The sequence below is a fragment of the Meriones unguiculatus genome, chromosome 20, assembly GCF_030254825.1.
Source record: "Meriones unguiculatus strain TT.TT164.6M chromosome 20, Bangor_MerUng_6.1, whole genome shotgun sequence".
NCBI lineage: Eukaryota > Metazoa > Chordata > Mammalia > Rodentia > Muridae > Meriones > Meriones unguiculatus.
Window position 1 is genome coordinate 8,098,056 of NC_083367.1, and position 19,196 is coordinate 8,117,251.

Below are 19,196 nucleotides of genomic sequence, written 5' to 3' on the forward strand. Positions count from 1 at the left end.
AGCCAGGGAATCGATGTTTTCAAACCAGTAGCATTCGTGTAGCATGGCTGCATCTCTTTAAAACCAGAAAGTGGCCAGTTTGGTTGGGAAGGTCTCTGGACACAGTAGTGAAATGTTATTAACAAGTAGTGTGGCTACCAGCAGCATAGCTAGAGGGATGGAAGAAAGTAAAATCAACCACCATTAATTATTTTTCATCTTTAATTTTTCAATATTTTAAATAAAAAGTTTGTTCAATATTTTAAATAAAAATAAAAAGCTTATGTACATGTTTTGGTATGTAAGAGACACTTAACCTATAAGAGTTTATTTTTCGTAAATTCTATTTTTTATCTTTGGCTGAAAATTTACTATATAAATACATGCATTTTATAATAGCCAGTTATTATCAGTTATCATGAAAATAACCAATATATGTAGATAGCTAGGTATTACTACAGATCTATCATGTTAGCTATCAGCAACATGATAACCAGCATGGGCTATTTTCCCCACTAATTATCTATATTATACATAAAATTAGTTAACACTTCACGTTATACTACGGTAAGTTATAAGCATGCATGCTTTTTTTCTTTTTCTGGTGATTTTTGTTCCTTTTAAAGTACCATTAACTGGGACTTTACTTTGTCTTCCTGCAGAAACATGATGGGCAATTTACAGTCATTCAGTTAGTAGGAATGCTGAGAGGAATTGCCGCCGGGATGAGATATTTGGCAGATATGGGATACGTTCACAGGGACCTTGCAGCTCGCAACATTCTTGTCAACAGCAATCTTGTTTGTAAAGTGTCAGATTTTGGCCTGTCCCGGGTTATAGAGGATGATCCTGAAGCTGTCTATACAACTACAGTAAGAAAACACCTGTTAATGTGCTTCTTATACCTAGGCTATCCCAAGCAAGCAAGAAGGGGTTAATGTAAAATTAAGCACCAGTAGACATGCCGATTGACCTCGGCTTTCCCCTGAGGAAATTGGTGTTATTACCATCTACACATAAACCCAAAAAGGAAAGAAGAAGAATGATAATATCACATCTTACACTGGTGTCTCACTACACTGGAGTTATGCTATTTAAATATTATGTTGTTAAATACAACAGTATCTACTTACTAGCTTATTATCACAGAAGTCAGCATAATCATATTTAAATAAAGATTCCAAAAAATGAGTATGATACTTAAAACTTTTATGATATTAGACAAAAAAGGAAGGCATGTGGACATTTAGTTAAATATCCATTTTTCACTCCACTTTGCTGGCAATGTGGTCTAATTTGTCATTATCTATTCATTAGACTCTCGCCCTGACACCACACAAGGTCCATTAAGTACAGTTGCCTTAGAAATGAACATGTAATGAAAGCCTAATGGAAAGATTGGTAACTTTGAATACAGAGAAGTCCAAGGTTCACAGACCTGTCGCTGCTGGGCTGCCAACCCATGTAGAAACGTTTAACATAGCTGAGGGTGTGCCCATAAATGATGCATAAGCTTCTTTGCCTACTTAGAATGTCAACATCTTTTTATATAACAGGGTGGAAAAATTCCAGTAAGGTGGACTGCACCTGAAGCCATTCAATACCGGAAATTCACCTCAGCCAGTGATGTGTGGAGCTATGGGATTGTCATGTGGGAAGTGATGTCTTATGGAGAACGACCTTATTGGGACATGTCAAATCAAGATGTAGGTGATTCATTGTACCACAACACTTGATACATTCATGTCTGTTTCTAGTGTAACATGGTTGATGGTTTGTTAAGGACACATTTTTATAGATTTATAAAAACATAGTTTTCTGTTATTATCAGTGCTAATGATGATAATAATTATCATGAATTTGAGGTTTTCCTGGTCTAAATTTTTTATTTGCTTACTTAGAATGATTACTTCTGTATTCTTTTATTTTAATTCTATTGGCACAGTAGGATAACAAAAATGATATTTCCTCTTTAATGATTATAATTGTGCAAAGGGATGCTATTAAAGAGTTGCATAAAAAAATGTAGCAGAGTAGGAATGTCTTCACTGCCATTTAGAAAAAGGGTGCCAATAGCAAATGAAGCAGAGTTGTACTTCTTCAGATGACATAGACATAGGCAAGAATAGGAATCAGCTACAGCTAAAATTCAGGAGTTTTCATTAAGTTAGTATCTTTGTAATTTAGAGTTACCTAATGAGTTCCTGTGGCCTTTAAAGGTGTGTGCTGTACATGGGGGTGCTTTGAGATGCTTCAGGTTTCTGAAATAACTGAAAAACATATGCTTGGGAAGGAGGAGCAGATACTCATTTATAGCTTTTGATGTTTTGAAATGAGCGATGCACTTTTTTCTTGTTTTTTGTTTTGGTTTGTTCTTAGTGTTTCAAAAACAAAATCTAAATGAAGCTTCCTTTTGGCAAAGGCATAGTTGCTAATATTTGACAGGTTTCAATGTCAAAGATTTCCTGGACTGTCAAAATGTGGCAAACAGATCCTTGGGGCAGAGAAAGGGAATATTTGCATCCCCAGATACTCTAGAGAGTGTCATCTCTTCTGACACCTTCCTTTCGTTCTACTTTCAAAAGTAAAAGGATTGACAGGAATGTAAGATGACTTAAACTCAAAGTTTACTTAACTTCCAAACATAACAGAAATGGATGAAAAAAAAACTTACAATTTTAAGTTTGGTAGTTACCTTTTTGTTTTGTTTTGTTTTTAAAATGAACATCACAAATGTATTATTATGACAAAAATATTTTTGTTGATCATCTCGCACTATATCTTGAATGAGGTTTAGTTCTGACTTTAGCGTTTAACACCAGCCTTTTAACTTTTTCATCTTGAAGGTCTGAATTCGATTTGAGCATAGGTTTGTATAGTATGAAACATTGCCTACGTTCTAAGTTTATGAAGAGAAATGTATATCAATATTCTTTTTTTTTCCTTTTCTCCCATTTATTTATTTATTTACTTATTTAATCACTTTACTGCATAATCTCAGCCCCCTCCTTCCTCTTTTCCTAGTCCCACCTTCACCACCCCCTCCCTTCCTTCTCTCCTCTCCTTCCTGTCACAGAAGGGGAGGCCCCAAATGGTATCCTCTCACCCAGGCACCTCAAGTCAGAGCAAGACTAAACACATCTTCTCCCACTGAGGCCAGACAAGGCAGCCCAGATAGGGGAAAGGGATTCTAAGGCAGGCAAAAGAGTCAGAGATAACTCCTACTCCCAATGTTAGGAAACCCATGTGATGACCAAGCTGCACATCTGCTACATCTGGATGGCCCAGCCCATGTATGCTCTTTGTTTGGTGGTTCAGCCTCTGCGCGTCCCCATGATCCTAGGTTATTTTACTCTGTAGGTCTTCTTGTGCTGTACCTGACCATTCCAGCTCCCTCAATCCTTCCTCCCACTCTTCCACAAAATTCTCCAAGCTTGGCCTATAGTTTGGCTGTGATCTCTACATCTGTTTCCATCAGTTATATCAGTTATATGAAGCAAGAAATGTGGAACCTGAAGTATATAAATATTCTTATTGAAGCATTCTTGTTTTATAGCTAAGTATAGCATACCATTTAAGCAATTATGCTTCATTTTCATTGTTGAAATGGAAGAAAATGAATTTTTCTTTCTTTTTTTATCAAAAGAGAAGGTTCTCTCTAGACTGTGGCTAAAGTTTATACACAGTGGATAAACCTGTGGAGTTTCTGCTGCATGTGGGGCTTCTCTGTGAACAGGGACATATTGCATTTCCAGAGACGTTTGCTCTGATCCGATGTTCTCATATATGCAAGTGTCCTGCCACTGAGTTATATTCCCAACCCTCTGGGTTGATTTATTAAGTGAACTGGTTCACCTTGCATTGTTTAAAGTTAGCAGCTAGACATCTGTGAGGTATTTTAGAAAGGCCTCAAATTTCAAATGCATTGGATTCTAAAAGACTTTTCATAAGACTCCATGAAAACAAGATATAAATTTATGGTTATGCTCCTACAAAAATCTACTCTGAATGCAGTATGAGATGAAGTGTCTGTACTCAAAATAAGAAAATAAAAAAGGGGTGAGTGGCAAAGGCATCAGCAGTTCTGAGAGTTGTCCAGTGCTTTGCCTTAATTCTGGAAAAAGAAGAAAACAAGAATATGGAACAAGAAAATAGGCATATGCATGTGATATGCAAATAGCTTATGACAAACATTTGTATAGCCATTTCTTTTTTATTTTAAGAGTCTTATAACTATCTGGAGTTTCAACTGCAGTGGAAGCAGTTTAACTTGTACTAATGATATTAAGATGTGAAGCTTTCCCAATACATTTCCAACTGTCATTTTTTTCCAGAAAAGCATCTTGATATTTAGTTGTTTTATTTAATGTCCTCCTTTCAAACGAAAATCTTTATGTGTTTTCAATCAAAAATAAGAAAAAATTGCAAAGTTTGAAAACATTTTCTTGGCCTCCATAGCAGCTACCTTTTAATTGGATTTATTATTGATTGTTTATAAGTGAAAATAAAATAAAATTTATTTTCAAGTGATAAAATTTTAAAATTACTATATAGTTCTTTTTCTTTTAATCGTACTTGAATATTGATTCATTATTTTGTTTTATTTTTACTTTAATCAAAGCTGTCTGATTTTTAAAAGAATGAGTTTACCTAAAGGTGATATAATCCATCACTTAAGAGGTCATTTAAGGACATGCAGAGATGCCTCAGAGGTCCAGAGCTCGTGCGTCTTTTAGAGGACCCAGGTTCATTCTCTACAGGCAACTAGTACAAGTCACAAACAACCCCAACTGCGGTTCCAGGGTTCTGACACCGTCTTCTGGCCTCCCAGATAACGGGTGTGCATGTACGTACATACAGACACACACTCATATACATGATTTTTTTTTAAAAAAAAAAGACCTTTGAAAATGCAATATATGTATGGCTAAATTTACTTGAGGAGTGAATTATAAGCCTTCAAATTTTACCTTTTAAAACTCACCTCTTATTTTATGGCTTTTTTCTCATTTTAATATAGAAACTAAATTGCACCTTCTTCCTGAAGTTTTTAACAAAATTCCACACGTGGAGTCCAGTATATTTAGGAGCGTGAATTCGGAGTCATATTGTCAGGGGTAACGCAGTGACAGGAGCCCATCATGCTATGTCCCATTTTGAAGTAAGATAGGCCTGTCACCAGCAGGCCTCTGTTATTCCTTCTCTTAACTCTGATGGCCATACTGTAGTAAGAAGGGGACACTAATGGGGTAAATTTTATTTCTAAGTACTATCAACAGTGTATACCAAAGAGGTTGTTTCTGTGATAGGAGTGAGGATAGATCAGTGCAGGCAAACGCAACATGTTTCTAGGAATTTCAGATAATATATTTGCAGTAAATTCACTGAATTCATAGGTCAACCTGTATGCTCTTTTGTTTCCAAGTAAGTATGTGGGGGAAAAACACATTCTAGTCTCTTCACTGAAAATGTAACATACTTTATAGCTCCATGGGCTCCAATCAGATCACCTACTTCCAATTCGATCTTCCCTAACAACTATAGGATTTGAGCACTTTTTATGTATTGCAAATGTTCTATCTCTAATGGCAGTAAATTCTATTAGTGTTTACTATTAGTATTTACTGAAGATGGTTTCTGTAACAATCAAAATAATTCTAATCCAAAGCCATATGGTAGAAACTTGATGAATATTTAATATAATTCTTCAATGTGGCTTTAATTGGTATACTAATAACAACAAAACCTACAGAATGCAGAACATTATTTTCCAAAAAGGTGACAATATGTTGACCAGTTTATCATGAAAGGATAAAACTTAAAGATGCTCCAAATGGAAAGGCATTCAAAGGCATTACCAAAGAGAGTCTCTGGTACTCCTCTGGTTGGGGGCACTGGTCAGGGCCAACACTGTTAATGGGAACTTCTGCATCCGATCTCTCTCTCTCTCTCTCTCTCTCTCTCTCTCTCTCTTTCTCTCTCTCTCTGTCTGTCTGTCTGTCTCTCTGTCTCTCTCTCTGTTTTTCAAAATAGGATTTCTTTGTGTAGCCCTGGTGGTCCTAGAACTCACTCTATATGCTAAGCTGGCCTCAAACTCACAGAGATCTGCCTTTATCTGCCTGCCTAATGCTGGGATTAAAAGCATATGCCACTACACCTGACTTATGCTAGAACATATTGAAGTTTTATATTCTGCTGCCACTGCTTTGAATGTGTAGCCCACTATTTTTATTTTATTTTATTTTACTTTATTTTTTGTCTTTTGAGACAGGGTTTTTCTGTATACCCTTGACTGTCCTTGACTCACTTTGAAGAACAGGCTGTCCTCGAACTCTCAGAGATCCCCCTGCCTCTTCCTCACTGAGTGCTGGGATTACAGGCATGTGCCACCATGCTCAGCACCCACTATATCTTTAAACATTGAAAATTATTTTGTTTCCCACTGAGGTCAGTAACATTTGTCTATTACAACAGAAGGCTTCATAAATTTCTAGAATGCAATGGGGAGCCTGAAAAAGTTCACTAACTCTCATTTTCCTGTATGGTACGTAGCAGTACTTGCTTCTTTGATCCAATGTTCTAAGAATACATGGGATTCTTTTTTTAATTAATTTATTTTTTATTAATTGGAGTTATTTACTTTGTATCCCAGCTGTAACCCCCTCCCTCATCCCCTCCCATTTCCATCCTCACTCCCTTTTCTCCTCCAATGCCCCTCTCCAAGTCCACTGAAAGGGGAGGTCTTCCTCCCCTTCCATCTGACCATAGTCTATCAGGTCTCATCAGGACTGGCTGCATTGTCTTCCTCTGTGGCCTGGTAAGGCTGCTGCCCCATCAGGGGGAGGTGATCAAAGAGCCAGCCACTGAGATGTCAGAGACAGTCCCTGTTCCCATTACTACATGGGATTCTAAGATCAAGAATTCTAAAAGACATCATGAAAACATAGAACCCTGTTAAAGAGTATGATGCCAGAAGGGTCATGGAAATCATTTATTTTAAAAGATAATTTTAAACAAAAGGAAAAATAGAAAGATGATTCTTCCTATATTATTCTATAATGTGATCTAAAGAAGTACAGGCAGGAAAACCAATTAGGAAGTACAGGAAGTTATGAGAACTGAGCAAATGCTGTTGATATTGAAGTGACTATTTGTCACATTAGAAGAATATTGTATGTGTTCAGTATAGGCAACGTGGGTATCAGGAAAGCCACTCTTTCAATTTGGAGGGTATCTTCTAAGTGTTTATTATGTGGTCATTTTAATGCATAAAATTTTGGAAGTTATTTACATTTCACAAGCTAAGCCGGTATTGAAATCACTTAGCCAAGATTTTCAAAGTACATTTACTTTTCTCTATAGTATTTTACATACAACACTTGAATCTAAGAACAGCATTTTGCTTAAATGTTAGATAAGTTTTTGTCATGGCCCAGGGGTTAATTGCAGTTATAGCTGTTGCAGAGGACCTGGGTTCAATTCTAAGTAAAAATGCCACACAACTGTGTACACCCTTTTCTAGTTTCTGTGGGTATTAGGCACATACACTTCTATTCATACATACATGTAGGCAAAACACTATACACATAAAATAAAAAATAAGTAACTTAAAAATATGATTCCATGTGTATATATAAATATATTTGTGGTATATATATATATATTATATATACACAGTTGTAATTTTTATAAAGTTGCTATTTATGTATATTTGCTCATGGGATAAATAACTTGATAGAGATGTGGGGGAATGTTTTCAGTGATATATGTTTACAGTTTGGGGATCATCAACTCTCCTGTAACCTCCCTTAATGCTCACAGTCATCACTACATATTGTTTCTCCATTTATTATTCACAAATAAACAGTACCTACAGAAACAAACTTGAAATTTTGTGAAGACTTACCCTAAGAACATAATTGCATTCTACAGGATGTGAGCATTTTATCCAGTACTTAAAATATATGGTATCATGTCTTAGAAACATGGAAAAGTGGAAACTAGTTGCCTATGTATAGAAAAAAAAGAATAGAGTACCATTCTCAGGTTTCTGTCCAGCACACCTCTAAATTCTACTGGAAGAAACAGTAAAAGATTGAAGAAAAATGATACATTCAATTTTAAACTTACAGACTGTGGTGTACTTATGAAGACTGTTGGCTGGATTTGTAATAAACTAATGAAATACAAACTGTGTAATTTGAAAAGATTTGGCACTAGGATTTTATAGTTAACAGTTTTTAAATATTGATCTTACTAAATTTATTTATTTACCTTTTTACTTCATACTGTACTCATACACATTTCTGTTAAATTACAATGTTTTTAACATGTATAACAGATTTTTCAACTAAAAGAGTTAATGCTAGTTAGCATTCATGTCACCCTCCATCTTACATATGTTTTAGTATGCTATTCCTGAATGGAAACATATATCTTATTGAAAAGTGTCCCTACAAATGGCAAGGTCATTAATACTTACTAAAATCAATTCTTCATCTGGGTATATCATCTTTTATTTAAAAGCTAAAAGTTAGTTTTGTGAGGTTTCTTTTCCAGAAAGTCATTTTATCATACATTTTAAATTTTATTTTTGAGACTGTAATATATTTATAAGATTTCTCCTTTCCCTTTTCTTCCTCTAAATACTTTTATATGAATCTTCCCGCTCTCCTTCAAATTCATGGCCTCTTTTTTTCTATCCATTGTTATGACAAGCAAGTATTTATTATTTATACTTATGTGTTTCTAAATATAACCTTTTGGGTCCACATAATGCTACCAGTATGCATGCTTTCACGGCTGACAGCTTAGCACTAGACAACACACTGATGTGCTCTTGTCTGGGGAAGATCGCCTCTCCTGCTCTTAACTTTGCTCAGTTACCTGAAGTTCTTTGTGTAGGTTTGAGGACTCATGGGCTTTTTCCCATCTACTATGCCATGTTCATTAGTGCCATACTTGTTCAGTTCATGTTTGGGTAGTCATGTTGGTGACACTTTATGTATAATTATTGACATTACTAAGAAAAACTCCCTGTTACTGTCTCTTACAATCTTTCTTTTTATTTCTTGTTTAATATTTTTACTTAGTTAATTATTTGTATTATTATCATTTATTACAATTTATTCCATTTGTATCCTAGCTATGGCCCCCTCCCAAATCTCCTCCCAATAGCAAACCCCCGTCTTCTTCCCCTATGCCCCTCCCCAAGTCCACTGATACGGGGGGAGGGGGAGACGGGATGGGACCTTCTCCCTTTCTATTTGACCCTAGCCTATCAGGTCTCATCAGGGCTGGTTGCATTGTCTTCCTCTGTGGCCTGGCAAGGCTGCACCCCCCTCCCCCCCGCTGAGGGAGATGATCAGAGAGGCTGTCACTGAATTCATGTCAGAGAAAGCCCCATTTTTTGCGCTACATCTGAGCTGGGGTTTTTAGGTCTTCTCCATGCATTGTCCTTGGTTGGGGTGTCATCCTCAGTTTCCTCCTCTAAAGCTTTCTCTGTCCTTGTTGCTTTCCACCTACTACTGTAAGATAGGTGAATGTGGAGACAGGAAGGAATCCAGCCACCTTTCATGTACTGAACAACCTGCAACCTTGACCCATGACCCCATGATCCAGAATAATAGCCTTCATGGAGGTTATAAGAAGTTTGTTTGATAGCATGTTTTGACATGCCACATTCACATCTTATACTCTCTTGTTTTAAAAGTGTCATCTGAACTCATCAAAGAGTGAACTCCTTTGGCTTACTTTCAGTAACTCAATTTCCTTTTCCATTTTCATTATCTTTTACTTCTATGCACATGTGTATTCTTACAACTATATTCGGCTAACAGAGTTCCATAACATGTCCCCTTTTGAAAACCTCTGGGGTGGCATTAAAAATATTTCCATCTCTCGCACCCTGTGTGAGCTTAATTGCTACTCCCTATTGCTGAATTAAGTAGGAAATGTCATCATATCCTGTGCCTCATGGACCCCAAAATAACATGCTTAATATATTCATGAATGTTTTGTTAAAAAAAAAAAAAGAAGACTTTGTAAGCAATATGTCTTATTCTTGTCTGGATAAATCATTTTGCCTTCGAAGCAGTTCATTTCATTGTAATTGGACATCAGTTGGTAATATTTTCACTGTCCTTTTGGCTCTCAGGTCATAAAAGCAATAGAAGAAGGTTATCGCTTACCAGCACCCATGGACTGCCCAGCTGGACTACACCAGTTAATGCTGGATTGTTGGCAGAAAGAACGGGCAGAAAGACCAAAGTTTGAGCAGATAGTCGGAATTCTAGACAAAATGATTAGAAACCCCAGTAGTCTGAAAACACCCCTGGGAACCTGTAGTAGGTAAGAAATCTCCAGTGAGATGGAACTTAATGAACTAAAAATATTCACATAAACCATTTATCTCCTCAGCTTTGCCACAATAGCAAACTAACTGTGTTCAACTGTAAATCTACAATAAAATGTATGTTTACAAAGCTTTATTAGCTTTTTTTTCCTTTTTAGATGGTTTATCTTAATTAGTATTTAACTATATCCATTCATTGTTATTTGACTTCTATTTTCATAGGACTTTTGATAACAACACATATCTTTCTCAGAATATGTTCTGTGCTGGCTAGGTCTCAGTGACCAGGCGGAGGCACATTGCTTTCAGGCCTGCATTGATGCCGTCTAGCTTTTATTATGTGGCTCTAGCTTAGGCATATTCTTATATTGTAGTTTGTTGTTTTCCTTCATTATTTAATAAAATGCTTCTGCAGAGTTAAAAATTATAAGAAGTATCTCAGTATATACTGCCCACAAAATGCATTAAAAACAGTGCTTTCATCCTAGCACAGGGTGCTGCGGTAGTTTTTCAGCTTCAGCTACAGGTAAGCTTGCTGCTATGAGCTACACGTGGTCTGTTATCTCCACGGGACTCTCAACATGTCACCAAAACAGATAAATTTTAAGGCTCTGAATAGTACCTGGTGGCCTGGATGTGTTAGGATACAGCCAGAAACTTCCTTCATTGTTAGTCTACTTTAAAAAAAAGTGAATGATCATTGTAATTAATAATAATAATAATAAATACCAAAAAAAAAAGAAAAGAATTTATTCAGGACAACTCTATCATTACACTTATGTTTTGCATGTATCACATAGGTGATAATAAATTATTTACATTTTCTTTTGTAAAAATATGTAATTACCATTCAGATAAAGAAAATGAACATATTATTATCTGTTAATAATCAAAAACTCAAAAAAAATCCAATGAACATATATGACTCTTCCAAGCACCTTCACCTACATAGTGTTTATGACCATGTGGAAGACAGTGAGCATTCCTATAAATAAAACTTAAATTCAGGTATTTGTAGCTTCTGGATAACTTACTTGGTTTTGGTTTTGGTTATTACATAGACCAGTTAAGACATTGTACTTTGCTTCCTAAATCCTTCTTGTAATTACCAAGATGATCTTTCTTTGGTAATTGCTGAGGATATTTCTGTGTCTCATTCTTACCTAGGCCCATCAGCCCTCTTCTGGATCAGAGCACCCCTGACTTCACTGCCTTTTGTTCAGTTGGAGAATGGTTGCAAGCTATTAAAATGGAAAGGTATAAGGATAACTTCACAGCAGCGGGTTATAACTCACTCGAGTCAGTGGCCAGGATGACTATTGAGTAAGTTGAAGCTTGTTAAATTGTATTTAAGAATTGATTAGGTACAATCCACAATTCATATGCTAGGCTATCCTCTTTATAATAAAAGTCTGTAATCACAAAATCAAAGGGAAAAGACATTTCTAACAGAAATGCTCATAGACATAAATTCTCTTTTAAACAGCATATTATAAAACAGCATTTTATGAAACCAGTAGTCACGTGTTAATTTTGTAACTGATAAAGCTAAAGGTCGGAAAATGTAAATGTCCTCTACAGTGACTCAACAAGAGTTTGACATCTAGCTTGTCTCCTAGGCCAGGGTCCTGGGTCGTGAACAGTGGCACTTCCTTCTTATTAGCCACTGTAACATTCAGGTTCCTATTCATTGCGGAATATTTCTGCGATCAGCTTTAAAATTACTATGAATTTGAAGTCAAAAGAACTAAATTTTTCTTTCTAGTTTATCACTGATTAAATGGTATTCAGTGCTTTCCGGAAGCCGTCTCAGCCTAGCAATCAAACACCCTTTCGGTGTACACCAAGAAATGACATGTATATAAACTTACGCGTATCCACACTGTCCCCTTCCAGTTTCTTCAAAAACCTATGGATAAATCTGTCCTGTTTAGACCTGGATTTTCAAAGTAATCTTTGTCTCTGTAGGTCTGTGCTTTTGAAAGAACCTGCCATATAATACAATAGTATCATATTGTTGCAATATTTCAGCTACTTGTAAATATCGAAGCTTAATATTTCTGGCTATTAGGAAAAACAAAAGCATAGAAATGGTTATAACTAATTTATTGTACATTTAAGTTGTGACTGGGGCATAGAATATAAATGTAGCAATCCTATCCTTATTATTTAAGGAAAGCGAATGCACAGTTAGGAATACATACTCAAATTTATTCACAGAATCCAACTCACTGTACATTTTTGTGTGACGGATTTCCTGAGCTTTCTACTGGGTTCTAGAAAATACTTCATTGCTAGAAGATCCCGTTTTTTTTTTTCCAGTTAAATAATTTAAAGCCTTCAACATTTCAAGTAACATTTTATTACCTTTTAAATGGGGAATGACATTTTAACATTTTTATATAACATGTTAACATTTTTGTATAAAATTTCTGATTTGTTAAAAAGCACCAGTATGCTAAATTAAGAGACAGACTTGGTAATCCAATTTTTCAAATGAAACTGTACAAACAGGTCACCATATGATCTTTGGAGTAAGATTTTAATACCAAGAATACTGTTAGTATCTGTTAGCCTGAAGTTAACAGAAAACTTTATTGACAGTTGATGAGCACTTAAAGCATTGTCGTGGTTTTTTTTGTTTGTTTGTTTGTTTGTTTTTAATATATCAGTAAGAATGCCTTTCTTTGTCTTTTTCAGTGATGTGATGAGTTTAGGGATCACGCTGGTTGGTCATCAAAAAAAGATCATGAGCAGCATCCAGACTATGCGAGCACAAATGCTGCATTTACACGGAACAGGCATCCAGGTGTGACGTGCAGGTCTCCCTCATGTGAGTCTGATGACTACAGGAGAACAGCTCTGGCCTTCAGTATATGCATAGAATGCTGCTAGAAGACAGTCGATATACTGGGTCCTTCCTACAATAAAGAGAAGATTTTAGAAGCACCTACAGACTTGAACTCCTTAAGTGCCACCAGAATTTACAAAAAGGGAATTTAGGATCCACCACTGGTGGCCAGGAACACAGCAGTGACAATAAACAAAGTACTACCTGAAAAACATCCCAACACCTTGAGCTCTCGAACCTCTTTTTATCTTATAGACTTTTTAAAATGTACATAAAGAATTTAAGAAAGAATATATTTGTCAAATAAAATCATGATCTTATTGTTAAAATCAATGAAATATTTTCCTTAAATATGTGATTTCAGACTATTCTTTTCCAAAACCATCTGTGTTTATTCTGCATAAGGACTTTGTTTTAGAAAGTTATTTGTAGCTTTGGACCTTTTTAGTGTTAAATTTGCAACACGTTACTACACTGGGTACCTTTGAAAGAATCTCAAACTTAAACAAAAACAAAACTACACACATAGTTGAGGATATGACTTTGTCATTCATGGCTCTGCTATCCTTGCTGTGTCAGTTTGTTTTGTTTAACCAGTGATGTTTTGATATTGTTTGCTGATTGGCAGGTAGTTCAGAATTGCAAGTTGCCAAGAGCTCTGATATTTTTTAATGGGATTTTTTGTTTTGTTTTGTAAAAATCCTACAACATACTAACTTTTCAATGGAAAAAAAAAAGCAATAATGATCCATAAATGCTATAAGGCACTTTTAACAGATTGTTTATAGAGTGATTTACTAGACAGAACTTAATAAAAAATGTCAAATTTTAGGTTTATGTGTATATGGTAAAAGGCTGAGGCTGCATTTGAAGATGCTGGTGAAAGGCAGATCTGGAGGCAGGAGTTCTCCAGCATTAGCTAAAATCCAATCTGAGCACATCAAGAGCTTCAGTCTTGTAAGAAATTTAGGAGAAATAGTTAACCTATATTTTGTATTCCTTCTTGTTGAATGCAGTCCAAATACAAAAGTAAAGAATTAAGTTTTCTATTGTTACTTGGAAGAAAGATCAAAGGGACAGTTCACTTCTCACCACTCAAAGATGAATTTGCCAGAACAATTACCACCATTGCAGTGAGAAGGCGAAACAGAGGTATTTTATCTATGAACACTGACACACAAACCTCTTTCAGATAAAAACTCTCTTATCCCCGAAGGAAGAAGGGTCTGGCTTTTCCGTTTCCATTTTATTTATTAAACCATAGTATTTGCTTACTGTGTTAGAATTTCATAAGCAATAATTAAATGTGTCTTTATAGATATTTCAGGAATGTATACATATTTGAGTAATGTTTTCAAAAGTTACAAAAATCATGAACTACCCCAAACTGAACTGTTGTACTTCCAAAGACAATTGGGCTGTTTATAATGATCTTAATAGAGAAAGATCCCAGGGATCGGTCCTAATTGGTGTTTGGTAATGTGGACATCCACAAACAAACAGACAGGTAACAAGCAAAATCTGTAAATGTTCCTTTGTAAAACTTGTAAATTTTATTTATACCGTCTTGTTTTGTATACACATATTCTCAGTAGTGGCTCTGAGTACATTGAAAATGCACTATATTTTTCTATTTTACTTGCAGAGCTTCACAAAGAAACAGGTATTTTCAGTGCTACATAATGTGTTTTCCCACATTTAGGACCAAAGATGGCTATAGAAAACTCAAATGGATTGCTTCCCAAACCCCTCCATATCTCACCTTTTTTTTTTCTTTTATCACTGTACAGTGTTATTTGATATTTTAATTTATTTTTTGATTAAGTAGAAAATTCATTTTAATTTCACTAAAATGTTTTTGTCCCTAAGGAAAAATAATCTGTAAAAATAGGTTTTAATTAGCATAATCCAGTCACCTAGACACTTCCATTTGTAATCTTTGTAATAGACTGTAAATATATTTTTGGAAATATAACACAATGTGCTTGAGGGTTATTTTTCAGTGTCTGCAGTGTATACAAGTGTTTATACTAAGTACAGCACTTTACAGTTTAATCAGTAGCATTGGCCTTTGTGCGAATGAGTGAGAGCTTGAGCGAGTGTTCTCTAATTCCGTTTGGATTCTGGACTCACTAATAATGAAGTTCTTTTCTTGTTCATAGCTTAAGGTGCTTATTTTTTCTATTAAAATTAAATTAACAAAAAGCCATTCTAGAAATAGAAGACACAATATGGTACATGCAGACAGTCTTTCCTGCTTTTTCTAGTAATAGATTTATAGTTGAGTAGTCTTTCTTGAATAGAAGGGCAGAATAAAAGTGGGTTTCTTTGAGTTTTTTTTTTCCAAAAATAACCTTTTCCTTCAGCAATATACCTCATCTGCCTTAAATTTTTTACAGCTATTTACAGGGAAAGGGGAGAAGGGATGAGAAAGACTCACAGCACAATAGGAAGGGGATGACTGCATGGCACTCTCTTATTTGTAGGTTTCTTTTCCTAGTCAAACTATGATTTTGAAGTACATGTATATGAAACAAACATGAGGAGAAAAAAGAATTGACATTGTGAACCTGATTGTAATCCTCTCTCCCGGAAAGAGATGAGATGCTATTGCAATGAGAATGTACAACCTGCACCTTGAATCTTTTTTGATAATTAGTGCTCAGGGGAGGAAAAGGAGAGAAAGCAAATGCCCAACAGAGAATTCCAAAACTATAAAACATACAACAGAAAATGGCCTCCTTGCTTTAATACAGCCACCTTTTACAGAACACCGCCCGCCCACTTGACCTGGTTTGCATTCAGTACTTAAGTAACTTGTTACATTGGGAGCTAATATTTTCTCAGCAATGGCTCAGGGCCTAGTTTACTAAAACTGGTGGCTCATGCTTCTCAGAGCACTATTAGTTGAATCGTATTGTATACTTATGTAATCTATATTAGCTAGTACTATTTAGGACTATATTTTAATTGCTCCTGTTACTGGTGTTTTTAAGACAATTGAAAGGGTGTAAGTCACCTCCTTTTTATTTAGGTCATGCTGGTTCTCCCCTCCCCCTTTTGTTTCCTGAGCAGTTTAAAGCTGTACTGCTCACTTATGTGCATGTTCCAATGAATTACTGATGTGTATTCTTTTTCTTTTTTCTTTCTTTTTTTTTTTTTTTTTATTGCTATATGTGGAGAAATCACGGGGAACTCGGGGCGAAATATGCTCTTTTGTTGGTTGAATTTTGTCCCTCCTTGCCTAAAAATTACTACAGGGGTCATCCTTTTATAAGGACAAAATGCTTTTGAACAGTGTCTTCAATGTATCAAGCACAAATAACTCTTTCTTCAACAAGAATCATAAGTCTCTTTTTACCAGCTTAAAATAATAAACAAGTCTATTAGACAATGTAAAGAAATTCCTGTCTCCAGTCATTGGTGGGTTCATTCACATTCGGTATCCTTTCTTTTCTTATCTAATATCATGGGAGATAAGATTTTGTGAAAATAGTCCAGTGGGTTGATCAGAATATGAATAAAACTGATTATTCCTGCTCTCCCTCTTGTATAATGACCTAATTTCTCTCTAATCACTGACTATGAAATAACAGGACTGTTTACAAAGGGCCAGATTGTTGAACATTTCAGTTAAAACCTGTTTTTGTTTGTTTCTGAGGCGTCTACATGAGAATAACAAGAGTATTTGCATAAGAAAGGAAGCATTTTGTCGTTGGCCCTTGGCAGACATGTTAAACATCTGACATAGCAAACTGACTCTAGGGCACATTTGCATTTATACTACGTGGTAATGCAAACAGGAACCAATACAAAGGGAAACTGGGACCCAGTTGGTTCTCTGATCCAGCTGTGAAGTACAGACCCTGGCTTAGTGATCAGTTTACAAATGAAAGTAAGAAAATCAAGCACTCTTGGGGCATCACCATCTAAAGATGAAAAATGAATAGCAGATGTTGCAAGAAGATAGCCATTGTGGTGAGGTACCCAGTGCTGGTGCAAGGCCGTCTTACCTGTGATGACCCTTATGCTAGTCTGAACCAAAAAGCAAGCAGACTATTGAAACTTAGGGATACCCTGCCCATTCCTACTGAAAATGGTAATATAATGATCAAAGATGTATGTCAGTAACAAAGAGAGAAAAGCCCATCATTAATTGTACATAGTGAGTGATAACACCATACAGAAGGGGAGCAATTCCCTGATATGAGAAAATATTATAGTTCTGTCTTTATATGTGGTGTAAAAGCAGCATCTTATCACAATGGCTTTTCCCAGAGTTATTAAGATAAAACTTATAAGCAAGTGACTACCAAGAAGCAAAAAATCATTTCACTATTTACTATATACATCAGTTTTCTTTTGGTATAGCATTTATTTTTGCTTTTTCTTTTTGCTGTGTATTTTCAGCTTCAATTAAAACTCAGTATCAGTTCTGAGGAAAGCTTCTGAAAGAAGACATGAATATAAAAAATAAATAAGTATAAGGGGGGGAATCAAGTTCCTACGTACAAATATCATAACCACATTCATTAACAAGTTATAAAAGCCAGCACATGGGATATTTTAAAACCACTGAGAAGCAGTGTGCCTGAGTCTGTGTTGTCAGTAAGTGCTTTTCTGTGCTCACTTCTTTGTCTGCATCTCAACATAGACTAACAAATGTAGGCAGGAGCATAGTAGCACTGCAGTACAAATTTTGTGAGCTGCATTAAAGTTAAGTGCTAGAGGGTATTTTTTTTTCAAGTTCAATGATTGAAAGTAATTAAATCTGTAATTAAACAAGAAAAGATCTCTTCTGATTGACCTCGAGGTTAAAATAAATATAATTAATTGATTCAATTTAATTGGTCCTATTGCACAAATGTTTTGTGGGTAAGAATAAGAAACACTAGTCTAGTGTTTCATAGGTTGGTAACAATCAAAGGAATTCCTAAGATATAAAATAGTTACAGTCAGTCCTAAATTTGAAGCTTTGGCAAAATAATAAGTTGTGGTTTATTATGAGCCTTCATGGATAACTGAAGTCCACAAGGCAGGATATTAACTTAGATTACTTCAAATGTCCAGATTTCTAAAAATTATTTTTGCTTTTCTTTTAAAAATTCACCACCTGCAATTAGGTATCTTTATAGATTTTATATGTGGCCAAAGTAAGCACAGGATACTTTTAGTGTGTGGTTATAAACAGGTGTGACTAGATCTTAGTTAACAATGCTCCAGAGAAGACAGTGCCGTACTTGTCTGAAGCGATGTTCATTCTAGCTTAGGGTAAGGAAATGACATGTTCAAGTCTCACCATTGTGCCACATAACCCAAACTAAATAAAATGCGAGCCTGCACGACAAGCTAGAAAAACATACAGGAAATTAAAGTACATATGCAGAACTGCCATTTATTTAAGTGTTACTCTGCTAAGTAATTTCTGAAATAAGACAAATGACTCAAAACAATTTTCTATGTACTTTAAATTAATATACCCATTCCATAGATACCATAGACTCCTGCACAAATTATAAAAGCAAGGTAAACCTCAAATTCCTTGGTCAATATGCTGAAGTGCTTACATTAAATATAGATAAATGTAAAGATCAAATGGACTCCTTTGGGTAAAAGAAACACATACTTTGAACTCTACTATTTATGGGATGCTGTTCATGTGCTGACCCAGAATTGCTGTGATGCCATGTTTTGTTTAGCTCCTCGGCAGTCCCATGTCAAGCTCTCCATACATTAGCCAGAACTCAGCTTGACAGATAGCAGGCGCAGAGGGCAACATACAAACCATCTCAGCCGTACCAGAAATAAACAGAGGCAACTGCTGTTTCCAAGGCCTATTGAGATAGTTTGTTGTAAGAGAGCTGTACAAGGTATACTTCTACACTTTTAATCTCCTATATCATAGTTCCTTACACTTTTTTTGTTTCTGTTTTACTATGTAGATGAGGCTGGCCTTAAATTCATAGCGATCCTCCTACTTCAATTTGTTAAATGAGAGGGATCCTCCTCTCA

General features: G+C 35.6%; 1 protein-coding gene across 5 annotated transcripts in view; it reads left to right on the forward strand.

The window, feature by feature from the left end:
- The window catches only part of Epha7 (EPH receptor A7), a 161,701-nt gene extending 143,778 nt beyond the window's left edge, over positions 1 to 17,923 (forward strand). For 2 of the 5 annotated variants that reach the window (XM_021662501.2, XM_060373414.1), the window contains exons 13-17: positions 642 to 851; positions 1,536 to 1,685; positions 10,136 to 10,329; positions 11,501 to 11,656; positions 13,034 to 17,923. In XM_021662501.2, the coding sequence (XP_021518176.1) occupies positions 642 to 851; positions 1,536 to 1,685; positions 10,136 to 10,329; positions 11,501 to 11,656; positions 13,034 to 13,148 (825 nt within the window). In that variant the 3' untranslated portion in view covers positions 13,149 to 17,923. The remainder of the gene's footprint in view (positions 1 to 641; positions 852 to 1,535; positions 1,686 to 10,135; positions 10,330 to 11,500; positions 11,657 to 13,033) is intronic. The other 3 variants (XM_021662499.2, XM_060373415.1, XM_021662498.2) reach the window with 2 other exon arrangements.
- The last annotated feature ends 1,273 nt before the right edge of the window (positions 17,924 to 19,196 follow it).